General features: G+C 35.7%; 1 protein-coding gene across 1 annotated transcript in view; it reads left to right on the plus strand.

The window, feature by feature from the left end:
• The window catches only part of LOC133623018 (thioredoxin reductase 2, mitochondrial-like), a 107,598-nt gene that overhangs the window by 59,057 nt on the left and 20,546 nt on the right, over positions 1-27,995 (plus strand). The window contains exons 12-13 of the mRNA XM_061985924.2: positions 17,259-17,395; positions 24,591-24,686. Coding sequence (XP_061841908.1) covers positions 17,259-17,395; positions 24,591-24,686 — 233 coding nt within the window. The remainder of the gene's footprint in view (positions 1-17,258; positions 17,396-24,590; positions 24,687-27,995) is intronic.

The following is a 27,995-nucleotide window of genomic DNA, read 5'->3' on the forward strand; positions in this document are numbered from 1 at the left end:
TTTTTTTTTGCGAAAAAGCTAGTCAGAGATCATCTATGACAGCACTTGTGTTTTTAAGAATCTGCTGCAAAATTTGTGAGTCTCTTACACGTTTTTTTTTTTTTTTTAACTGAACCTGCAGGCCACCAGTTGAATAGCCCACGTAATGAAATAGAGTGGACCTAAAATGGAACCTTGAGGAACACCACCAGTATAACTAAATAAGTTGAACAAAGGACTACACTGCAAAAAATCAGTGTTCAAAAGCAAGAGAAAAAATATATAATTTAGGGGTATTTTATTTGAACTAAGCAACATTTTCTGCCAATAGAACAAGAAAATTAGGCTTGTCAAGACTTTTCAAAAAAGTAAACTTAGCTAACCTCAATGAACCCAAAAATACCTTAAAATAAGTATATTCTCACTAATAATAAGTGCACTTTTCTTGGTAGAAAAAAAGAGACCTTTTTGCTCAATATCCGAACAACCAGTGTCCTCTACAGTAGACATGTATTTTTTGTTTTTTTTTGCGAAAAACCTAGTCAGAGATCATCTATGACAGCACTTGTGTTTTTAAGAATCTGCTGCAAAATTTGTGAGTCTCTTACACGTTTTTTTTTATTTTTTTAACTGAACCTGCAGGCCACCAGTTGAATAGCCCACGTAATGAAATAGAGTGGACCTAAAATGGAACCTTGAGGAACACCACCAGTATAACTAAATAAGTTGAACAAAGGACTACACTGCAAAAAATCAGTGTTCAAAAACAAGAAAAAAAAAATACAAAATTTAGGGGTATTTTATTTGAACTAAGCAAAATTATCTGCCAATAGAACAAGAAAATTTGGCTTGTCAAGACTTTCCAAAATAAATAAAATTAGCTAACCTCAATGAACCCAAAAATACCTTAAAATAAGTATATTCTCACTAATAACAAGTGCACTTTTCTTGGTAGCAAAAAAAATAGACCTTTTTGCTCAATATGTTGAAAAATATTCTTAAATTAAGTAAATGCTAGTGCCATTATCTTGACATAATGATATGCCCTTGGCATCATGATTTTTTTTCATGCTTGAAGTAAGAAATGATTACTTTAAAAAAGTAGTTTTATACTTGTGAGTGTTGATGACACAGCTTTGCAACACTTGATATTCTAGTTTCAAGCATGTTTTACTCAATATAGGTCATCAAATCTCAGCAACAAGCTGTAATGTTTTACTGAGATCATTTAGGACCAAAACCCTTAAAACAAGTAAAACACTCTAACATAAAATCTGCTTAGTGAGAATAATTATCTTACCAGACAGAAAATAAGCAAATATCACCCTTATTTGAGATATTTATTCTTACTTAGATTTCAGTTTTTGTAGTGCCATCGCACAGTCGGACAAAATTAAAAAACATACTTTTGATTGCGGGTAAACAGGATTAATTGACAAACCAGCCACCAAATTCACGATTATAAAAAGCAATAATGTTTCCTGGACTCCGTTTAAGTGCGTACTGATTTTTAACAGAAATGTTATGTGCCAGTCGTCTTTTTTTGGCTTGGACAATATGTGCACTGAATAGTTTTTTATGGGGATAGTAGGGGTGTAATGGTACACAAAAATTTTGGTTCGGTACGTACCTCGGCTTAGAGGTCACAATTCGGTTCATTTTTGGTACAGTAAGAAAACAACAAAATAGAAACTTTTTGGTTATTTATTTACCAAATTTGTAAACAATGGCGTAACATACATATACACACAGGGTCAACATATAGAAAATAAAAACTAAATAAGAAAAGGCTCAGAATGGTTTCTTAACAAAACCTTTCTACATATAAAGTGCTTTTTTTGATTGATTGATTGATTGATTGAGACTTTTATTAGTAGATTGCACAGTACAGTACATATTCCGTACAATTGACCACTAAATGGTAACACCCCAATAAGTTTTTCAACTTGTTTAAGTCGGGGTCCACGTTCATCAACATTAAACTGCCTCAAGTTGTTGCTCAGATTAAATAAAATGACAAAACTTTTCTTCTACATATAAAAAGTGCAACATTAAACAGTTTCAAGTCAACTCAGCCTCAGATTAACTTTAACCCTGGTGACTTTCACTCAATTTTCATGTTTTTTGCCAGAAAAATCAGTTTATCCACATTGTCTGCAGAAAGAAGTGGGTCAAAATCTAGTTTTTAATGCAATATGGTCTTAAATCTGCTGCTATAAAAACATTTGTTATTACTTTAGCCCTGCCTGACTCGCCGAGGAGAGGGTGCTTGAATGCGGTGTTTGCACCACGCTCGTCTTTCTCGTCGTTGAAGCAATGTTCACTTGGGGGTCCCCCGGACACATTTTTTTCCCTCAATGTGGCCCCGAGTCAAAATATTTGCCCAGCTCTGCCTTACATTGTGTTTATGGGCTATTCTACGCAATCAGTGATATTTGCTCGTTGCGCATTTCTCAAAGTAACCTTAGATGTCTGTCTTTTTTCAACTCCAAATCTGCTATTACACACATTAAACTACTCAAAATGTGTACAGACCCAACTCAGACATATGGTTTTCATTGTTGTTCAAAGGTTCCTAATCTGAAGATGACTCTTCTGAGTAACAGTATGCATACCTGCCAACTTTTGAAATCAGAAAAACCTAATAGCCAGGGTCCAGGGGCCGCAGGCCCCGGTAGGTCCAGGACAAAGTCCTGGTGGGGGGTTCAGGTTCGCCCCCCGACGCAAAATGATTATTAGCATTCAGACAGGTTAAAATGTTGCTAAAACCATCACTTTTCTATCAGTCACAGTGACTTTTCAAAACAAAAATATTACAGCAAAAATCATATGGGTTGATTGACATGTTTATTCTGTAAACTAACTTCAATAGTTTGAAATTATTTTGACAGTTAATGCCAGTTATCCTGTCAACCTTTCACAAGACTTCAATTTGTTAATTGAAAGTATAAACAGTATAAACACTTTTTACAGTAAACAAATGGTAAAACAGTACTAAACAATTCTATAAAAATAAAAAAATTGGTGTCATTAACTTTCTGTCCAAGCTTGTATAATCTACTGCCTTGTTCAATTGTAAAAAAATATTCTGTGCCTAAAATTCACATTTCTATCACAGTTATCATACTGTAAACATGGTAAGCTAACTTCATTAAAATTAATAGTTCTGTCAATAGCATGGAATTACAATTCAAATGTAGTTTTTTTGTAAGCCTTTCAAAAGAATTCAAAATATGAAAAATTCATGAAAATTAATTGAAGCCATCAGACACTTGAAAAGTGGCACATCACATCTCTAATGTAATCATTTTAACTTTTCAACAGAAATAGCACTGCAAAAATATTAAGGACATACTTCTGTATTTTGGTAGTTATGCTGTCAACATTTAACAAGATTTCTTCAACTTGGACTTGAAAGCATAAATAGTATAAACACTTTTAACAGTATAACAGTACTAAACAATTCCAATAGATAACATTGGTGTCATTACCTTTTTGTTTGCTCAATTATTGCCTCCGTATATAAAACTTCGGCATTTATCACATCCAAAGAATCTGTTTGGGCGACGAAAAACGTTGAAAGTTTTCCACTTGTATCGCTCGCAACGGCATTAGACTTGTGTTCTTTTGTCCCAACGTGGTCTTTTACATCGCTAATTCCTCCGTGTCCGATCGAAAAATCTTGTCTGCACAAGGTGCAATTCGCGTAGTTTTCACCCTTTTTGGAACGGATAATTATTCCCGGATAGGCTTTTGAATATTCTTCACGGAATGACTGCAGTTTTCTTTTCGGTTTAAGACTCGTTTGCGATTTTTCTCCGGCTGATTCCATGATCGTTCGCTCGTTTGGAAACAATGGGCAACAGGTGCCTCGTGCTTGGCAGCGGTGCTATAAATAGCCTCGCGCATGGCATTCGGAATGGCTCGATAGGAAGTTACGGGAAGCAGTGTCGATTGTCATTGTTGTTACGCGATTTCGTGAATAAAACTTTTTTTTAAATATTTTTTTTAATTAATGAAAAACCGTATTTTTTATCACTGCAACCGTAACCCGGAATAGGTTGATGAAAACCGTACTAATTACGGGAAAACCGGAGTAGTTGGCAGGTATGAGTATGCATTTTTAGCAAAGAACTAGCAGATATATTAGATATAGACATGTGACTTGTATACTAATAGCATGTGGACACTAAACATATTACAGTGCTTCAGCAAAAATGATTGTTTTAAAAATAAATACCTAAACAATAGGTAATAGGACTATACTGATATTTTAACAAACTATACACAGAATGACATCAAACAACACTGTGTCTTGGTACTCGGGACTTGCTCAGATTAAATAAAATGACAAAACCTTTCTTCTACATATAAAAAGTGCAACATTAAACAGTTTCAAGTCAACTCAGCCTCAGATTAACTTTTCTTCCCCCCCCCCCAGCCTGGCTAATGTCGGAGGAAGATATTTACATATATCCGAATTTAAGTTGTACTTCTTTTATTTCATAGTCATATTTGAAAACAGCTTGTGTTTTCCATTTCTTCTCTTGCTGCTTTGTCTGCAAGTAAACTGTGTGTGTTAACCTTGAGGCTTTGGAATGTGTTTAGACTAGCATGTATTTTGACTACAGAGAGGGGAGAAAAGAGAGGGTTTTGGGATCGGGAAAGGGAGACCATTTTGGCGGGGCGATAGAATGTTCTATGCTGGACTGGTCTGAAAGTATATCTGCAAAGCTTTGAAAATATACAACAAAATACCTATTCTGTCTCTGGTGGTTTTTCAACTCAGCTTTAAGTGTCGTAAAAAGCTTGGAAGCGACTTGTGACTTGAATTCCCTGGGAGGAACAACTGGTCCAAAACGCAACACTAACTTGGCAGTAAGAGGATATATTGGCTTATTGTTCTTCCACCATAGAAGTGGGTCAAAATCTAGTTTTTAATACAACATGGTCTTAAATCTGCTGCTATAAAACATTTGTTATTGCTTTAGCCCTGCCTGACTCGCCGAGGAGAGGCTGCTTGAATGCGGTGGTGACGCTTCAAATGGGTTAGCATGTTTGACGTGTTGTCAGAAGCAGCTGCTGAACAATGTTCATTGTTGTATCGCGCAGCCAAAGTGTTCCCAAACAGGAGATCTTAAAGGGGAACATTATCACAATTTCAGAAGGGTTAAAACCATTAAAAATCAGTTCCCAGTGGCTTATTTTATTTTTCAAAGTTTTTTTCAAAATTTTACCCATCACGCAATATCCCTAAAAAAAGCTTCAAAGTGCCTGATTTTAACCATCGTTATAAACACCCGTCCATTTTCCTGTGACGTCACATAGTGATGCCGACACAAACAAACATGGCGGAAAGAACAGCAAGCTATAGCGACATTAGCTCGGATTCAGACTCGAGTTTCAGCGGCTTAAGCGATTCAACAGATTACGCATGTATTGAAACGGATGGTTGTAGTGTGGAGGCAGGTAGCCAAAACGAAATTGAAGAAGAAACTGAAGCTACTGAGCCATATCGGTTTGAACCGTATGCAAGCGAAACCGACGAAAACGACACGACAGCCAGCGACACGGGAGAAAGCGAGGACGAATTCGGCGATCGCCTTCTAACCAACGATTGGTATGTGTTTGTTTGGCATTAAAGGAAACTAACAACTATGAACTAGGTTTACAGCATATGAAATACATTTGGCAACAACATGCACTTTGAGAGTGCAGACAGCCCAATTTTCATCAATTAATATATTCTGTAGACCAGGGGTGCTCAATACGTCGATCGCGATCTACCAGTCGATCGCAAAGGTAGTATTGGTAGATCGCATTACATTATTTAAAAAAAAAAAAAAAAAAAAAAAAATATATATATATATATATATATATATATATATTTTTTTTTTTTTTTTTTTTTGGTGTCCTGTCCAGCTTCTCAGGCAAATCATATAGTTGATGTAGATGCCCATGTCGGCTGTTCAGATTTACTTTACAAAAGAGAAGTGTAGGATACTTCTCTTGTTGCCTTATTTGTATTTGACTTTATTAAATGTATTTATATTATCATTTAGTGCAGCCGGGCCGGAGCAGGAGGGGATAGAAAGAGAAAAAAAAGAAGACAGAGGGGGAAATTGTGGGGATAAGAGGGGGATTAGACAGAGAGACAAAAACAACAACAGCAAATAACAACAACAACAACAATAGAGCAACATCAGCAAATACGACATGTACAAATATGATGGTAAAAGAAATAGCAAATAAGCAGTTAGCGAAAAATAAAAAATAATACAGAAATGACAATGAGCATTATTACACTACAAATGGATCAATACAAATACCAATAGAAATAGCGCTATTGATAATGAACAATACCAATAATTTACCTTTATTATCAACAATACAGTTGTTTAAATGCAACAATACATATACGTAATGATAACTTGAGATACGAAAGAATGCAGAAAAATGGAGGGGGAGAAAGAGAAGCAACCTACATTAACCTTGTAGATTGTTATAGTCACAATAGGTTAAGCTTTGTCAGTGTGCCGTGTGTTACACCCAGTTTACCCTAGGGCAGGGGTGCTCATTACGTCGATCGCGAGCTACCGGTCGATCTCGGAGGGTGTGTCAGTCGATCACCAGCCAGGCATTAAAAAAATAGTCCTAAAAATGAGCGATCATAAATCTTCACAATGACGTTCACGGCACCCGAGGGTCTTCTGAGATGACACTGGCTGCTGCCAGCTCATTAAAATGACCGACTGGAAGGCGAGAAACACTTTATTTCAACAGACTCTGGCGCCGTACCTGTCGTCAAAACTCCAAAGACCGACTGCACAGTTGCACAGTTGCGCTAACAAAATAGGAGTCTCAGAAAGCTGGCGTGCACAAGCTAGCAAGCTACGGAGTTTGCCGACAATGTATTTCTTGTAAAGTGTATACAAAGGAGTACGGAAGCTGGACAAATAAGATGCCAAAAACCAACCACTTTCATGTGGTATTGGACAGAAAGGAGGACTTTTTTTCTCCTCCATTCGAAAATGCGGACCTTATCAGCACCACTGTCTGATTCCTATCAATGCAAGTCATCAGAATCAGGTAATACACCAACTTATATTCTTATCTTCATGAAAGAAAGGAATCTATATGTGTTAAACATGCTTGTATTATCTTTAAACACCTTTAACTTATTAACAATATATGTGTTAAACATGCTTGTATTATCTTTAAACACCTTTAACTTGTTAACAATATTAACTATATGTATTAAACATTATTGTATTATCATTAAACACCTTTATTTTTTTAACAATAGTAACTATGTGTTAAACATGCTTGTATTATCATTAAACACCTTTAATTTATTAACAATATTAACTATATGTGTTAAACATGCTTTCATTATCATTAAACACCTCTAACTTGTTAACAAAAACATATATTTCATAAATAAGTAAATATAAATTATATATATGAATGAGGTAGATCCCCACGACTTGATCAATTGAAAAGTAGCTCGCCTGCAGAAAAGGTGTGAGCACCCCTGCTGTAGACATACCCTCATCTGCTCTCTTTTCCTGAAAGCTGATCTGTCCAGTTTTGGAGTTGATGTCAGCAGGCCAGGGAAGCTAGGGTCGATAGTGGGTTTAGCTCACTCGTCTGCGGGAACAAACTGCCGCCATTGCTTGCCGTGCTACCGAGGTCCTTTGTCCCTGAATTGCTCACACACTCCGGCAGATTCAATGGGGGTCTGGCGGCAGATTTCTTTGACTTTATCGTTGGAAATGCATCTGCTTTGAGTGTCGCAGGATATCCACACATTCTTGCCATCTCTGTCGTAGCATAGCTTTTGTCGGTAAAGTGTGCGGAACAAACGTCCAATTTCTTGCCACTTTTGCATCTTTGGGCCACTGGTGCAACTTGAATCCGTCCCTGTTCGTGTTGTTACACCCTCCGACAACACACCGACGAGGCATGATGTCTCCAAGGTACGGAAAACAGTCGAAAAAACGGAAAATAACAGAGCTGATTTGACTCGGTGTTTGAGAAAATGGCGGATTGCTTCCCGATGTGACGTCACAACGGAGAGCGAATAATAAAAAGGCGTTTAATTCGCCAAAATTCACCCATTTAGAGTTGGGAAATCGGTTAAAAAAATATATGGTCTTTTTTCTGCAACATCAAGGTATATATTGACGCTTACATAGGTCTGGTGATAATGTTCCCCTTTAACGAGGCAGGAGGGTCTTCCAAGTTTGGTGATGCCATCGTTTTTTGCCAGGGACTGTATGTGTGCTCTGTGATTGACTGCCGACCAGTCCAGAGTGAAGTCCTCTTTCGCCCGTCGTCAGATGGTAGACTTGCTTTGACCCTAAACATAAGCGGAACGGGGGAAAAATGCCTGAAAGCCTGCTACAAAGCGTATTAAGGTCTTGTTGATATACATCGTAAATCTTTTTTGGCACGGTGTAGAAACGGCTCCCTCCAAGCAAAACATATCTCAGTTTCCACCGTGTCTTTGTTCTTTTTAATTGATCAGATAAGCGCCGCGTTTGATTTTCCAGATAAAGGGTTGTTGTGGCTAATTAGCCTAGCCGTCTGGAAGCTTCCTTCAAATGTCACAACAGGCATTGTTCAGTTGTGTGTCGGTGTGTACGTGTGTGTGTGTGGCCTCGCGTCCGCATGCGCACGCACTCTCACCAAGTCGCTTATCGTTGTTGTGTCCTCGGCACACAATGTGGTCACTTCTGAGTGGAGCTGCAGACAGGAAGGCCCACTGCAAAAAGTCAGTGTTCAAAAACAAGAAAAAAAAATACAAAAATGAGGGGTATTTTATTTGAACTAAGCAAAATTATCTGCCAATAGAACAAGAAAATTTGGCTTGTCAAGACTTTCCAAAACAAGTAAAATTAGCTAACCTCAATGAACCCCAAAATACCTTAAAATAAGTATATTCTCACTAATAACAAATGCAATTTTTTTTGGTAGAAAAAAAATAGAGACCTTTTTGCTCAATATGTTGAAAAATATTCTTAAATGAAGTAAATGCTAGTGCCATTATCTTGACATAATGATATGCACTACACTGCAAAAACTGAAATCTAAGTAAGATGAAATATCTCAAATAAGGGTGATATTTGCTTATTTTCTGTCTGATAAGATAATTCTTCCCACTAAGCAGATTTTATGTTAGAGTGTTTTACTTGTTTTAAGGGTTTTGGTCCTAAATGATCTCAGTAAGATATTACAGCTTGTTGCTGAGATTTGATGACCTATATTGAGTAAAACATGCTTGAAACTAGAATATCAAGTGTTGCAAAGCTGTGTCATCAACACTCACAAGTATAAAACTACTTTTTTAAAGTAATAATTTCTTATTTCAAGCATGAAAAAAAAAATCATGATGCCGAGCACATATCATTATGTCAAGATAATGGCACTAGCATTTACTTCATTTAAGAATATTTTTCAACATATTGAGCAAAAAGGTCTAATTTTTTTTGCTACCAAGAAAAGTGCACTTGTTACTAGTGAGAATATACTTATTTTAAGGTATTTTTGGGTTAATTGAGGTTAGCTAATTTTGTTTATTTTGGAAAGTCTTGACAAGCCAAATGTTCTTGTTCTATTGGCAGATAATGTTGCTTAGTTCAAATAAAATACTCCTAAATTATTATTTTTTTCTTCTTGTTTTTGAACACTGATTTTTTGCAGTGTAGTCCTTTGTTCAACTTATTTAGTTATACTGGTGGTGTTCCTCAAGGTTCCATTTTAGGTCCACTCTATTTCATTACGTGGGCTATTCAACTGGTGGCCTGCAGGTTCAGTTAAAAAGACAAAACATGTAAGAGACTCACATTTGTAATCATTTCTTACTTCAAACATGAAAAAAAAAAATCATGATTTTGACACAATTGTGTCTCATAATTAAAACAGATGACAGCCAAATGGACTTTGCTGTTTTATTTTCAATGAAACAATAGAAAACATGTACTCATATAGTAGTGCAGTTGGCACAGTACAGTAAACTGACAGTTAATATTTAAACATTTAACATTTATAACAATTTTGAACAGAAATAGTTCATGCACATTCAGGTAAATTCTTCAAAATTACAATAAAAAAAATTTGTCCGGGGGCGGGGCTGTATATATATGCGCACTAATTGACTAAAAGAGCACGCACTTGGCGCGATGATGTCATGTTATCCATGGAAAAATGCATTTTTAGACAATATGATTTGCCTGAGCGGCTAGGAGACCCCGAGAGTAACAAGCGCTTGCCTTGTTGCCTTTCCATTAAGAACAATAAACTAGTTTTTAGTATAAGTTTGCTGGTTTCCAGAAATGTAATGCCGAGCGCATATCATTATGTCAAGATAATGGCACTAGCATTTACTTCATTTAAGAATATTTTTCAACATATTGAGCAAAAAGGTCTCTTTTTTTCTACCAAGAAAAGTGCACTTGTTATTAGTGAGAATATACTTATTTTAAGGTATTTTTGGGTTCATTGAGGTTAGCTAATTTTACTTGTTTTGGAAAGTGTTGATATTTTTTGTTCTATTGGCAGATAATTGTGCTTAGTTCAAGTAAAATACCCCTCATTTTTGTTTGTTTTTTTCTTGTTTTTGAACACTGGCTTTTTGCAGTATGCAACCTATAAATAATTACCCATGTTTGAAAGGCACCAACTTTCCAGCGCGCTCCTAACTGCGCGAGTCAGGAAACTATTTGGAAGTTGCATATTTTGGGAAAGTGTCTTGCTGCCAAACTTCCCTTCTTTTCCTTCTTTTCCTTCTTTTCTTTTCCCCTCCAACCACCCATGTTGTGGAGTAGACAGATCCCTGTTGTCTCCCAGTCTGGGGGAGAACGTTGTTCTTTGGCTCCAGCCAGGAAAAAGGGTCTCGGGGGTTTGTTATTTTTTGCTTTCCGATAGCATCTACATGTGTACCTCACGGCCGGGTGTTTATTATGCTGCCCAGACTGCTTATGAGGGGTTGGGGCGGCGGGGGTCAATCCGGCATCGCCACGGAGATTCCTTGTTGACAGCATCAGTCGACTGTCCCCGAGGAAGTGTCACAAATGACATCATGGTATTCCCCCTTCAGAGGAGGGCTCGGCTATCTTTAATGGTCCAGTTGTTTTCATGCAAGTTTACCGTTATGATCATGACAACAACAATACAATACGATATTTGATCAACAAATCAACAGTCATTTAGGTAAGAAAATGATCAAATTTATATATTTTTAAATGACCGTAACTCCTTGCTATAGAAACCCGCGACTCTTGAGCCACATGTGGCACTTTTAAAAATGGAAAAAAGATGGGAAAATCTTTTTTTTTTGTTTTAGTATTTCTTTTGTTTGAGGACAAACATGACACAAACCGTCCCAATTGTCAGGCTAGACTACTGCAACGCACTTTTTGTCGGGATCCCCAGCAAGAACATCCAGAAGCTGCAATACATACAGAATAGTGCTGCTAGGATCCTGATGAGAGTGCGGAAATATGACCATATCACACCAACTCTCAAATCCCTTCACTGGCTTCCTGTTCCACTCAGGATTGAATTCAAAGTCTCCCTGCTAACCCACCAGTGCCTCCATGGAAATGCCCCCCCTCTACCTCAAAGAACTACTCACCCCCAAATCCTCCACACGACACCTCCGCTCCGGACTGACTAACCTCCTCCAACTTCCGAGGACAAAGCTATGAACAATGGGAGACCGGGCTTTCTGCTCCGCCGCTCCCAGTCTGTGGAACGCTCTCCCTGACCACCTGAGGGCACCACAGACTGTGGATGCTTTTAAAAAAGGCTTAAAAACCCTTCTTTTTTTTTAAAAAAGCCTTTTTTTAGCAGAGGTGGGTAGTAACGTGCTACATTTACTCCGTTACATCTACTTGAGTAACTTTTGGGATAAATTGTACTTCTAAGAGTAGTTTTAATGCAACTTACTTTTACTTTTACTTGAGTATATTTATAGAGAAGAAACGCTACTTTTACTCCGCTACTTTTATCTACATTCAACTCGCTACTAATTTTTATCGATTTGTTAACGCACGCTTTGTTTGTTTTGGTCTGTCAGACAGACCTTCAAAGTGCCTGCGTTACTGGTGACGTTTGACTCCGTTCCACCAATCAAATGCAGTCACTGGTGACGTTGGACCAATCAAACAGAGCCAGGCGGTCACATGACCTGACTTAAACAAGTTGAAAAACTTATTGGGGTGTTACCATTTAGTGGTCAATTGTACGGAATAAGTACTGTACTGTGCAATCTACTAATACAAGTTTCAATCAATCAATCAAAAGTGTGAAGGAAAAAAGACCCTTTTTTATTTCAACCGTACATACCGTCAAAAGCCTAAAGACTGACTGCACAGTTCCTGTCTTCACAATAAAAGTGCCGCTCCATCGCGCCTGCACTTACAAAATAAGAGTCTCCGAAAGCCAGCGGAAACAAGCTAGCAAGCTACGGAATTTGCCGCCAATGTATTTCTTGTAAAGTGTGTGAAAACGAATATGGAAGCTGGACAAATAAAATGCCAAAAACCAACCACTTTCATGTGGTATTAGACAGAAAGGAGGAACTTTTCTTCCCCTCCATTTGAAAACGTGGACGTTATCAGCACTACTGTCTGATTACAATCAATGCAAGTCATCAGAATCAGGTAATACACCAACTTATATTCTTGTCTTCATGAAAGAAAATAATCCGTATGTTAAACATGCATGTATATTCATTAAAACACCTTTAACATGTAAACAAAAACGGCAAACTAAATAAATATAAATGATATACTGTATATATCAATTTATGTCTATATAAATATATATATATATATATATATATATATATATATATATATGTATATATATATATATGTATATATATATATATATATATATATATATATATATATATTTATATATGTATGTGTGGGAAAAAAAATCACAAGACTATTAGAATGTCTTGTGATTTTTTTTCCCCACACATACATATATTGCGCTCTACTACGGTATCGAGCACTATTTTTTGGATAACCTTATTAAGACATATATATATTTATATATATATATATATATATATATATATATATATATATATATATATATATATATATATATATATATATATATATATATATATATATTTATGATATGTGTGTGTATGTTACTCATCAGTTACTCAGTACTTGAGTAGTTTTTTCACAACATACTTTTTACTTTTACTCAAGTAAATATTTGGGTGACTACTCCTTACTTTTACTTGAGTAATAAATCTCTAAAGTAACAGTACTCTTACTTGAGTACAATTTCTGGCTACTCTACCCACCTCTGTTTTTTAGATATATGCATACTAGGGCTGCAACTACGATTAATTTACTAATCAATTAATCTGTTGATTATTACTTCGATTAAACGATTAATAATCGGATAAAAGAGACAAACTACATTTCTATCCTTTCCAGTATTTTATTGAAGAAAAAAAACAGCGTACTGGCACCATACTTATTTTGATTATTGTTTCTCAGCTGTTTGCACATGTTGCAGTTTATAAATAAAGGCTTATAAAAAATAAAAACAATAAATAATTATAAAAAATTGCCTCTGCACATGCGCATAGCATAGATCCAACGAATCGATGACTTAATTAATCGCCAACTATTTTTATAATCGATTTAATCAATTAGTTGTTGCAGCCCTAATGCATACTAGTTTTAGCTATTTGGCTGTTCTAGTTTTTATTTTTATTTATTTATTTATAAACTGTAGCACTTTGAGGTTGTTTACTCAATGTAAAGTGCTTTTTACAAATAAAATCTATTATCATTATTATTATTATTATTATTATTATTATTAGAAAGCCCACTGTTTAATATGTTTAATATAAGTATTTGGTGAACATCGTTTTGTCCTACTAATTTTGGCGGTTCTTGAACTCACCATAGTGTGGACTGTGACGCAACAGTTTGTTTACATGTAAAATCTTCTTCTCCTTTGTCTCATTTTGTCCACCAAATATTTTCATGCTGTGCATGAATGCACAAAGGTGGAGTGCTAATCAGGCATATTTGGTCAGTGCATGACTGCAAGCTAATCGATGCTAACATGCTATTTAGGCTAGCTGTATGTACGTATTGCATCATTATGCCTCATTTGTAGGTATGTTTGAGCTCATTTAATATCCTTTACGTTTATCCTCTTTGTATATAATTTAGTTTTGCATGTCTCATGTTTAACAGTGTTGGGTTAGTTACTGAAAACCAGTAACTAGTTACAGTTACTAATTACATTATTTCAGAAGTAACTCAGTTACTAACTCAGTTACTTACACCAAAAAGTAGTGTGAAAAGTAGCTATTTAGTTACTTTTTTTCTTTTTTTTTAAAGCTCCCATTAATGCCCTTTTAGCCTTCATTTCAGTATTGTTATTGCACTGGAGAATAATACAATCTGTTGATCAACTTGACATGCATTTGCATCACTGAACTCTGCTAAGCAATGTGGTCTACATACAACACACAAAGACAAAGATATGTTTCAAAGGACCAATTTATTTCGGGCCTGAACAAATTGACAAAACTATTTTAAAAAACTGCAACATAACATGCATAAGTAACAAACAGCATAATAACAACATAGCTGTAAACCTGGCTTCACCTAAGGAAGGCACACGTGACATACTCAAAGCCTAACCAGGCAGATTTGAATTGTTGTTTTGGGCAGTAGACGGGATCTTTGATTCGAGACACAACTTACATTTAACTAAAATGTTCTTTTCTTTGTGCTCGACAAAAGAAAAGAAGTGAGAATATCTCCATGTTAAGAAACTCGACTGCGGCTCCGTTGTTAGTAAACACAGACACGGCCCCCCCTCTCCCCTCCCCTCCCCACACCCACACCCAGACACACACAGAGCGCGCCTCCGGCTTGTGACACAGGAACATTCAGAAGGACGACACCGCAGCGCTCCAATAAAACACACTCAGATCTTCTGTTTCTAGCCGATACTACATGAAAAACAACGTAAAATAGCGCGGTAACGCATCATGTAGTAACGGTAACCGAGTTACTGAATATAAAAAAATAGCGTGTTAGATTACTAGTTACCACCGAAACTAACGGCGTTACAGTAACGCGCTACTTTGTAACGCGTTAGTCCCAACACTGCTCATGACACGTTATCGTATTTAATAATGGCGGCATTTCAGATAGTTGTTTGTCTGCCATGTTGTTCCAGACCACAGCAAACATGACCTAGCTTGCCAAAGATTGTATTAAATCTATTTAAAGAAGACAGCCTTAACTTGGACACACACATCTATGCCTTTGACCAGGGGTGCTCATTACGTCGATCGCGAGCTACCTGTCGATCTCGGAGGGTGTGTCAGTCGATCACCAGCCAGGCATTAAAAAAATAGTCCTAAAAATGAGTGATCATAAATCTTCACTATGACGTCACTTTCGTCACTTGATTGACATTCACGGCACCCGAGGGTCTTCTGAGATGACGCTGGCTGCTGCCAGCTCATTAAAATTACCGACTGGAAGGCGAGAAACACTTTATTTCAACAGACTCTGGCGCCGTACCTGTCGTCAAAACTCCAAAGACCGACTGCACAGTTGCACAATAAAAGCTCTGCTTCATCCTGCCTGCGCTACCAAAATAAGAGTCTCAGAAAGCTGGCGTGCACAAGCTAGCGAGCTACGGAGTTTGCCGACAATGTATTTCTTGTAAAGTGTATACAAAGGAGTACGGAAGCTGGACAAATAAAATGCCAAAAACCAACCACTTTCATGTGGTATTGGACAGAAAGGAGGACTTTTTTTCTCCTCCATTCGAACATGCGGACATTATCAGCACCACTGTCTGATTCCAATCAATGCAAGTCATCAGAATCAGGTAATACACCAACTTATATTCTTGTCTTCATGAAAGAAAGGAATCTATATGTGTTAAACATGCTTGTATTATCTTTAAACACCTTTAACTTGTAACAATATTAACTATATGTGTTAAACATGCTTGTACTATCTTTAAACACCTTTAACTTGTAAACAATATTAACTATATGTGTTAAACATGCTTGTACTATCTTTAAACACCTTTAACTTGTTAACAATATTAACTATATGTGTTAAACATGCTTGTATTATCTTTAAACACCTTTAAGTTGTTAATAATATTAACTATATGTATTAAACATACTTGTATTATCTTTAAACACCTTTAAGTTGTTAACAATATTAACTATATGTATTAAACATTCTTGTATTATCATTAAACACCTTTAACTTGTTAACAATATTAACTATATGTGTTAAACATGCTTGTATTATCTTTAAACACCTTTAACTTGTTAACAATATTAACTATATGTATTAAACATGCTTGTATTATCTTTAAACACCTTTAAGTTGTTAACAATATTAACTATATGTATTAAACATTCTTGTATTATCATTAAACACCTTTAATTTTTTTAACAATATTAACTATATGTGTTAAACATGCTTGCATTATCATTAAACACCTTTAACTTGTTAACAAAAACATATATTTCATAAATAAGTAAATATAAATTATATATATGAATGAGGTAGATCCCCACGACTTGATCAATTGAAAAGTAGCTCGCCTGCAGAAAAAGTGTGAGCACCCCTGCCTTTGACCATTAAAAGCCAGTAATTTCCAGGAGTTATCTCACCTTCTGAGTAGCCTCAGATCTACTAATGGTTTCTAATGTAAAAATGTGAAGGATAAATATTGCATTTCTGTCAACAAAGATTTGCTTCAGCGACAGATAGTCATTTTGATAGTAGGCTAATATAGCAAATATAGACACTTACGTCATGTGTTGCTCCAGAGAGATTTGTTTTTTGTATTTTTGGTCCAATGTGGCTCTTTCGACGTTTTGGGTTGCCGACCCCTGCTATAGCCAGCCAAAAGCACTATTCTGTAGTAAAATATTAATCAAAGAAAAGTTATAATTTTCCAGACCCTAACAGTGTTCGTATCCCACTAGAGTGAAGGTGGGTGCTCGATGACATCATGGTCTAATTTGCATGTACTGTCTATGAATGACGTAGGGCAGACAATTACAATTATTTAAGAAAGACTGCTTAGATTTGACTGTATCTTGACGAAACAGTCCAAAGTAGATAAGTCGAATGGGTTCATTCAGTCATTAAGACTTGATTGTTAATAAATAATTGTAATAATGTATCATTATGCATCATTTATCATGTCATTTTCTTCCTCTGATTTTTGGACTGCAGGTCGAGCTCCAGAAACTAAAGCTCTGGGTCTCAACAAGCTCCAAGTAGAACTCAACGAGAAGACGGGGAAAATAATTGTGGGCGTTGATGAGTCTACCACTGTGCCATCCATCTTTGCTTTAGGTGACATAAGCCAGGTAGGCACTCCTAACACATCAGATAATTACATTAGCAATACGAGGGAGAAATCTTATTTTTATAATGTATTATATATAATAATTATATGTTTGAGAATGAACAGACATAATGAACCCATATCAGTTACAGAACAATGTGTCAAGCCAATCATGGACGATACTTGAATGTTATACAATTAAATTTGAATTGTATGGTTTCAGGAGGTAAATTCCGACTAAGAGTAAGATTAAAAACTCAAAAAATGTTTGCGGTTCATTTGACGATTAGAGCACAGATCAAAAGCTTACACTGCAAAAAGTCAGTGTTCAAAAACAAGAAAAACAAAACAAAAATTAGGGGTATTTTATTTGATCTAAGCAAAATTATCTGCCAATAAAACAAGAAAATTCGGCTTGTCAAGACTTTCCAAAACAAGTAAAATTAGCTAACCTCAATGAACCCAAAAATACCTTAAAATAAGTATATTCTCACTAATAACAAGTGCACTTTTCTTGGTAGAAAAAAAAAGAGACCTTTTTGCTCAATATGTTGAAAAACATTCTTAAATGAAGTAAATGCTAGTGCCATTATCTTGACATGATGATATGCGCTCGGCATCATGATTTTTTTTTACATGCTTTAAGTAAGAAATTATTACTTTAAAAAAGTAGTTTTTTATTTTATTTTATTTTTTTATTTTTTATTTTTTTAAATAAAAATAAATAAATACATTAAAAAAAATGAGACCTTTTTGCTCAATATGTTGAAAAACATTCTTAAATGAAGTAAATGCTAGTGCCATTATCTTGACATGATGATATGCGCTCGGCATCATGATTTTTTTTTACATGCTTGAAGTAAGAAATTATTACTTTAAAAAAGTAGTTTTTTATTTTATTTTATTTTTAAATTTTTTATTTTTTTTAAATAAAAATAAATAAATACATTAAAAAAAATGAGACCTTTTTGCTCAATATGTTGAAAAACATTCTTAAATGAAGTAAATGCTAGTGGCATTATCTTGACATAATGATATGCGCTCGGCATCATGATTTTTTTTTACATGCTTGAAGTAAGAAATTATTACTTTAAAAAAGTAGTTTTTTATTTTATTTTATTTTTTTATTTTTTATTCTTTTAAATAAAAATAAATAAATACATTTAAAAAAATGAGACCTTTTTGCTCAATATGTTGAAAAATATTCTTAAATGAAGTAAATGCTAGTGCCATTATCTTGACATGATGATATGACATGATTTTTTTTTACATGCTTGAAGTAAGAAATTATTAATTTAAAAAAGTAGTTTTTTATTTTAATTTTTATTTAAAAATAAATAAATAAATAAATTAAAAAAAAATGAATAAATAAAAATTTAAAAATAAATTAAAAAGTAGTTTTATACTTGTGAGTGTTGATGACACAGCTTTGCAACACTTGATATTCTAGTTTCAAGCATGTTTTATTCAATATAGGTCATCAAATCTCAGCAACAAGCTGTAATATCTTACTGAGATCATTTAGGACCAGAACCCTTAAAACAAGTAAAACACTCTAACATAAAATCTGCTTAGTGAGAAGAATTATCTTATCAGACAGAAAATAAGCAAATATCACCCTTATTTGAGATATTTCATCTTACTTAGATTTCAGTTTTTGCAGTGTACGACATTTAACTTTTTGACCATTTTAAAATTTGTCGAGATAGTGAATGATACTCTTAGCTATAAGCTATAATCTTTCAAATGACGACTCGAGAAATTAAGCAGAAGATTCTCAAAAAAATGTTTGTGTCAAATGAATGTATAGATAATAAACATGTCCTTTTTTCAATTGAACGACTGAACTAAATTAACTTATCACACATATTCCACTTTATTGAAATACATCTGCATACAAAGTGGTTTTTTTCTCTCATTTCTAAGAAAATATGTAGATGTTTCTATAATATTCTCCAAAACATAATAAGTAGAGATGTCCGATAATATCGGACTCCCGGCCGATAAATGCTTTAAAATGCAATAATTAACCAACAGGAAGCAATATGTGAAGATGGGTGAAAATATGTCAACACGGCTAGATATATCCTGTGGTGTACCCCAGGGATCAATACTGGGACCAAGATTGTTCAATCTTTATATAAACGTCATTTGTAAGGTTACGAAGGACTTAAAGTTGGTTTTATTTGCGGACGTTCAGGAGAAAGCACACAGAAGATAATACAAATAATAACAGAAGAAATGAACAAATTAAAAAGATGGTTTGACAAAAACAGACTATCTTTGAATCTCAGTAAAACTAAAATAATGCTATTTGGTAATAGTAGAAAAGAGCATCATACACAAATGCAAATAGACAGAGTAGACATAGAAAGGGTAAAAGAAACTAGATTTTTGGGAGTATTAATAGATGATCAAATGAACTGGAAATCTCATATACAAAACATACAACATAAGGTGGCAAAAAACATTTCAATAATGAATAAAGCAAAATATGTCCTGGGCCAAAAATCACTACATATTCTCTACTGCTCGCTAGTGTTACCATATCTGAGTTATTGTGCAGAAATATGGGGAAATAACTACAAATGTGCACTACATTCGCTAACCGTGTTACACAAAAGATCAGTTAGAATAATACATAATGTTGGATATAGAGAACACACAAACACTTTATTTATTAAGTCAAAAATATTAAAGTTCGGTGATTTGGTAAAATTGCAAACAGCTAAAATGATGTACAAAGCAAACTATAACCTGCTACCAAAGAATGTACAACAATTCTTCTCAACTAAAGAGGAGAAATAAAACCTTAGAGGAAAAAATAATTTAAAACATTTATATGCACGTACAACACTTAGAACTTTTAGCATATCAGTATGTGGAATTAAATTATGGAATGGATTAAGTAAAGAAGTTAAAAATTGTACTGATATGATCCAGTTTAAGAGGTTGTTCAAAATAATAGTGCTTGCAGAGTACAAAAAAGAAGAATTATGAGAAATACTTTCAACCTTATTGAAAATAAGATATTCTTCATCTCAGTATGTTAATAATGACTGAATTAATTAATTAATTACATATTACAAAACTGTTGTATACTAATTCATAGATGTTATTTTTATTATATAAAAAGGTCAGTAAATGATTCTATATATTTGTAAACGCTTTGAAGTGGGAAAGGGGTAGGATTAAATAAGCTTTGCTTCTTCCTACTCCTTTTCGGGCATGATGTAAAATGAAATGATATGAAAATGTGTGATGTATTATGATGTAAGTGTGTTCATGTTCCAAATAAACTAAATTAAAAAAAATCGGCAATTATCGGTATCGGTTTCGAAAAGTAAAATGTATGACTTTTTAAAACGCCGCTGTACGGAGTGGTACACGGACGTAGGGAGAAGTACAGAGCGCCAATAAACCTTAAAGGCACTGCCTTTACGTGCCGACCCAATCACATAATATGTACGGCTTTTCACACACACACACAAGTGAATGCAAGCATACTTGGTCAACAGCCATACAGGCCACACTGAGGGTGGCCGTATAAACAACTTTAACACTGTTACAAATATGCGCCACACTGTGAACCCACACCAAACAAGAATGACAAACACATTTCGGGAGAACATCCGCACCATAACACAACATAAACACAACAGAACAAATACCCAGAATCCCTCGCAGCACTAACTCTTCCGGGACGATACAATATACACAATATCGGAATATCGGCAAAAAAGCCATTATCGGACATCTCTACATGTAATGCTTTAAAAAGGCAAATGGATGGCACAAAAAGCCAAAAGGCTTTGTTTCCATTGTGGTCCACTTTATAAACAAACATTCCCTACCTCTATATATTGTTTTTCTAAAATGTAACATGAAATTAAAGAAGTGCGTACATTAATTATAAACGTATTACGTTTAATTTACGGACAAATATGACATTCAACTGCATTTTGTTACTCAATAAGGTAATCTCACCTCCAAGTCGGAAGTTTAATGGGACACGATTGTCCCATTAAGTGTGGAGGTGTGTGAGTGTGTGTGTGTGTGTGTGTGTGTGTGTGTGTGTGTGTGTGTGTGTGTGTGTGTGTGTGTATAATTATTCTATGACAGCTATCATTTCCGAGTGGGCCTCTTTGAGAACATTCACAGTGGCGTGGCACTATATTCAAGTTGCACCGTGTAAATACTGGTTAACTCCAGCAGCTGTAATGTCAGTGTGGCTTTTTTGAACACAAACATCTGTGTGCTTCCTTCCTGTCTCACCGGACTCATGATGACACACACACACACACACACACACACTCACACACTCTGTCTCATTTGACTGACAGCTTGCTTTGATGAGTTGTGCTTCACCCCCCAATCTATCTGTCATCTTGTCACAGCAGCAGCAGGAGGCTTTTTTGGTGTTTGTTTTTTTAAGCGGGGAAGGTGATATCTTGCTCAAGTTGTAGCGATACACTGCAAAAAGTCAGTGTTCAAAAACAAGGGAAAAAAATACAGAAATGAGGGGTATTTTATTTGAATTAAGCAGAATTATCTGCCAATAGAACAAGAAAATTTGGCTTGTCAAGACTTTCCAAAACAAGTAAAATTAGCTAACTGCAATGAACCCAAAAATACCTTAAAATAAGTATATTCTCACTAATAACAAGTGCACTTTTCTTGGTAGAAAAAAAAGAGACCTTTTTGTTCAATATGTTGAAAAATATTCTTAAATGAAGTAATTGCTAGTGCCATTATCTTGATATAATGATATGCGCTCGGCATTCTTGAAACCAGCAAACTTATACTAAAAACTAATTTATTGTTCTTAATGGAAAGGCAACAAGGCAACCGCTTGTTACTCTCGGGGTCTCCTCAGGCTAATCATATTGTCTAAAAATGCATTTTTCCATGGATACCATGACATCATCGCACCAAGTGTGTGCTCTTTCAGTCATTAGTGCGCAAGGAATATATATATTATATATATATATATATATATATATATATATATATATATATATATATATATATATATATATATATATATGTATATATATGTATATATATATATGTATATATATGTATATATATATATGTATATATATGTATATATATATATGTATATATATGTGTATATATATATATATATATATATATATATATATATATATATATATATTATATATATATGTATATATATATATATATGCTTGTGTGTGCTCTTTCAGTCATTAGTGCGCAAGGAATATATATAATATATATATATATATACATATATATTTTTATTTTTATTTTTTATTTTTTTTTAATATATATATATATATATATATATTAGGGCTGCAACAACTAATCGATTAAAATCTATTCTAAAAATAGTTGGCGATTAATTTAGTCATCGATTCGTTGGATCTATGCTATGCGCATGCGCAGAGGCTACTTCTATTTTATTTTTATTTTTTTTTAATGTTTATTTTTTATTTTTTTATAAACCTTTTACAGAGCCCCTAAAGGGACATGGGGGAAATTATTTTTTTGTAATTTTTTATTTATTTATTTAATTTTTTTTTTAGACATGTATCTCGTGCGCACGAGAAACTTTTTATAAAGTTATAAAAAATAAAAAAAAATTAATATATATTTTTTTTTTTCTAGACATGTATCTTGGTAGTTTCTCGTGCGCACGAGATACATGTCTAAAAAAAAAAAAAAAAAAAAAAGATACTTTTTTTTTTTTTTTTTTTTTAGAACTCTATAAAAAGCCCAAGATAGTTTCTCGTGCGCACGAGAACATTTTTTTTTTTAGACATGTATCTTGTGCGCACGGGAAAGTTTCTCGTGCGCGAGATACATGTCTAAAAATTTGTTTTTAAATTTAATTTTTTTTTATAAAAAATAGTTTATTTTTTTTGTAATTTTTTATTTTTTTATTTTTTTAGACATGTATTTCGTGCGCACGAGAAACTTTTTATAAAGTTATAAAAAATAAAAAAAAATTTAAATTTTTTTTCTAGACATGTATCTTGGTAGTTTCTCATGCGCACGAGATACATGTCTAAAAAAAATAAATAAAAAATGACAATTTTTTTTTTTTTTTTTTTAGAACTCTATGAAAAGCACAAGATAGTTTCTCGTGTGCACGAGAACATTTTTTTTTTTTAGACATGTATCTTGTGCGTACGAGAAAGTTTCTCGTGCGCACAAGATACATGTCTAAAAAAAATTTTTAAATTAAATTTTTTTTTATAAAAAACAGTTTTTCCCCCATGTCCCTTTAGGGGCTCCGTAACCTTTATTTATAAACTGCAACATTTACAAACAGCTGAGAAACAATAATCAAAATAAGTATGGTGCCAGTATGCTGGGTTTTTTTCCCCAATAAAATACTGGAAAGGATAGAAATGTAGTTTGTCTCTTTTATCCGATTATTAATCGATCAATCGAAGTAATAATCGACAGATTAATCGATTATCAAATTAGTTGTTAGTTGCAGCCCTAATATATATATATATATATATTTGTGCATGAACTATTTCTGTTCAAAATTGTTTGAAATGTCACATGTTAAATGTTTAAATAGTAGTGAGTGTTGATGACACAGCTTTGCAACACTTGATATTCTAGTTTCAAGCATGTTTTACTCAATATAGGTCATCAATTCTCAGCAACAAGCCGTAATATCTTACTGAGATCATTTAGGACCAAAACCCTTAAAACAAGTAAAACACTCTAACATAAAATATGCTGAATTATCTTATCAGACAGAAAACAAGCAAATATCACCCTTATTCGAGATATTCAATCTTACTTAGATTTCACTTTTTGCAGTGTACATTTCTTGTTTTCTTCTCATCGTCGATTGAAGTGCCAAGAAATGCATTAAAATGACGCGAGCTACCTGGTGTAGATAAACGTAAGTGAGTATGCATGCAAATGTGCAAAGTTGCCGAAGGTGTTTTGGACAACAGGATGTGAAGTGGTTTTAGTCATGCCTTTAAAATTGCCCCGCAGCCCTACTATTTCCTGCACTACTTAGGCGTGTCTGTGGGTATGTGTGTGTGTCTGTGTGTGTATCTGTGTCTGTATTTTTATTTGCTTTGGCTCACATCCAGGACAATACACCGTAAACCTTGGAGAAGAGTGGAGTCTGTGTCAGACAGTTAAAATGTACAGTTCACAATGGGAAAGTACATTGAATGTAATAATGTCTGCTCTTTCAGGGTCGTCCTGAACTGACCCCGACGGCCATTAAAGCAGGGAAACTCCTCGCTCGCAGACTCGCCGACCAGAACACGGAGCTCATGAACTATGACAATGTGAGTCACACATGCACATCTGTTACCTTTTCTCAACAATACACTCCACATGGGATGCTATCCACCTAGATAGAGGTATCTGTTGTTAGAGTACATAATGATAATTATGTGATTGAAAGTGTTCAATTGTCGTGGGTGTATATAAGTATAATGCACTGCATCATAATGTGAGGTATGGATGTACAAACCCCAAAACCAGTGAAGTTGGCACTTTGTGTAAATGGTAAAAAAAAACAGAATACAATGATTTGCAAATCCATCCATCCATCCATCCATCCATCCATTTTCTACCGCTTATTCCCTTTGGGGTCGCGGGGGGCGCTGGAGCCTATCTCAGCTACAATCGGGCGGAAGGCGGGGTACACCCTGGACAAGTCGCCACCTCATCGCAGGGCCAACACAGATAGACAGACAACATTCACACTCACATCCACAAACTAGGGCCAATTTAGTGTTGCCAATCAACTTATCCCCAGGTGCATGTCTTTGGAGGTGGGAGGAAGCCGGAGTACCCGGAGGGTACCTACTCAGTAGCCTAGTGGTTAGAGTGTCTGCCCTGAGATCGGTAGGTTGTGGGTTCAAACCCCGGCCGAGTCATACCAGAGACTATAAAAATGGGACCCATTACCTCCCTGCTTGGCACTCAGTATCAAGGGTTGGAATTGGGGGTTAAATCACCAAAAATGATTCCCGGGCGCGGCCACCGCTGCTGCCCACTGCACCCCTCACCTCCCAGGGGGTGATCAAGGGTGATGGGTCAAATGCAGAGAATAATTTCGCCACACCTAGTGTGTGTGTGACAATCATTGGTACTTTAACTTTAACTTTTTAACCCACGCAGTCACGGGGAGAACATGCAAACTCCACACAGAAAGATCCCGAGCCCGGGATTGAACCCAAGACTACTCAGGACCTTTGTAATGTGAGGTAGATGCACTAACCCCTCTGCCACCGTGAAGCCCTGATTTGCAAATCCTTTTCAACTTATATTCAATTGAATAGACTGCAAAGACAAGATATTTTTAACGTGCAAACTGGAAAACGTTGTTCTTTTTTGCTAATATTAGCTCATTTGGAAGCTTCCGGATACTAGCTTCCGGCTATTAGCTTCTACCTATCAGCTTCCAGCTATTAGCTTTCAACTATTAGCTTACGGCTATTAGTTTCGACTATTACCTTCCAGCGATTAGTGTCTGGCTATTAGCTTCTGGCTGTTAGCTTTCGGCTATTAGATTCTATCTATTAACATCCAACTATTAGCTTCTGGTCATTAACTTCCGGCTATTAGTTCTTGGGTATTAACTTCCAGCTACTAGCTTCTGGCTATTAGCTTTCAGGTACTAGCTTTGGGCTATTAGCTTCCGGCTATTAGTTTCTGGCTATTAGATTCTATCTATAAGCTTCTGGCGATTAGCTTCTGGTTACTGGCTTCCGGCTATTAGCTTCTAGCGATCAGCTTCCAGCTATTAGCTTTCAACTATTAGCTTACGGCTATTAGTTTCGACTATTATCTTCCAGCGATTAGTTTCTGGCTATTAGCTTCTGGCTGTTAGCTTTCGGCTATTAGATTCTATCTATCAACATCCAACTATTAGCTTCCAACTATTAGCTTCTGCTCATTAGCTTCTGGCTATTAGTTCTTGGGTATTAACTTCCAGCTACTAGCTTCCGGCTATTAGTTCTCGGGTATTAACTTCCAGCTACTAGCTTCTGGCTATTAGCTTTCAGGTACTAGCTTCCGGCTATTAGCTTTGGGCTATTAGCTTCCGGCTATTAGTTCCTGGCTATTAGATTCTATCTATAAGCTTCTGGCGATTAGCTTCTGGTTACTGGCTTCCGGCTATTAGCTTCTAGCGATCAGCTTCCAGCTATTAGCTTTCAACTATTAGCTTACGGCTATTAGTTTCGACTATTATCTTCCAGCGTTTAGTGTCTGGCTATTAGCTTCTGGCTGTTAGCTTTCGGCTATTAGATTCTATCTATTAACATCCAACTATTAGCTTCCAACTATTAGCTTCTGGTCATTAACTTCCGGCTATTAGTTCTCGGGTATTAACTTCCAGCTACTAGCTTCTGGCTATTAGCTTTCAGGTACTAGCTTCCGGCTATTAGCTTTGGGCTATTAGCTTCCGGCCATTAGTTTCCGGCTATTAGTTCCTGGCTATTAGATTCTATCTATAAGCTTCTGGCGATTAGCTTCTGGTTACTGGCTTCCGGCTATTAGCTTCTAGCGATCAGCTTCCAGCTATTAGCTTCTGGTTACTAGCTTCCGTGGCCCTGTGATGAGGTGGCGACTTGTCCAGGGTGTACGCCGCCTTCCGCCCGAATGCAGCTGAGATAGGCTCCAGCACCCCCCGCGACCCCAAAAGGGACAAGCGGTAGAAAATGGATGGATGGAATTTGATGCCTGCAACGTGTTTAAAAAAGTGGGCACAAGTGGCAAAAAAAGACTGATAAAGTTGAGGAATGCTCATCAAACACTTATTTGGAACATCCCACAGGTGTGCAGGCTAATTGGGAACAGGTGGGTGCCATGATTGGGTATAAAAGCAGCTTCCATGAAATGCTCAGTCATTCACAAACAAGGATGGGGCGAGGGTCACCACTTTGTCAACAAATGCGTGAGCAAATTGTCGAACAGTTTAAGAGCAACATTTCTCAACCAGCTATTGCAAGGAATTTAGGGATTTTAGTAGGTCCGTAATAACATCAAAAGGTTCAGAGAATCTGGAGAAATCACTGCACGTAACATTGAATGCCCGTGACCTTCGATCCCTCAGGCTGTACTGCATCAAAAAGCGGCATCCGTGTGTAAAGGATATCACCACATGGGCTCAGGAACACTTCAGAAAACCAGTGTCAGTAACTACAGTCGGTCGCTACATCTATAAGTGCAAGTTAAAACTCTACTATGCAAAACTAAAGCCATTTATCAACAACACCCAGAAACGTAGCCGTCTTCGCTGGGCCCGAGCTCATCTAAAATGGACTGATGCAAAGTGTAAAAGTGTTCCGTGGTCTGACGAGTCCACATTTGAAGTTGTTTTTGGAAACTGTGGACGTCGTGTCCTACGGAGCAAAGAGGAAAAGAACCATCCGAATTGTTCTAGGCGCAAAGTTGAAAAGCCAGCATGTGTGATGGTATGGGGGTGTATTAGTGCCCAAGACATGGGTAACTTACACATCTGTGAAGGCACCATTAATGCTGAAAGGTACATACAGGTTTTGGAGCAACATATGGGTTGTACTTGTACTTGTGGGTTGTACTTGGGACGGCGTGGCGCAGTGGAAGAATGGCCGTGCGCGACC

The sequence above is a fragment of the Nerophis lumbriciformis genome, linkage group LG12, assembly GCF_033978685.3.
Source record: "Nerophis lumbriciformis linkage group LG12, RoL_Nlum_v2.1, whole genome shotgun sequence".
Classification (NCBI taxonomy): domain Eukaryota; kingdom Metazoa; phylum Chordata; class Actinopteri; order Syngnathiformes; family Syngnathidae; genus Nerophis; species Nerophis lumbriciformis.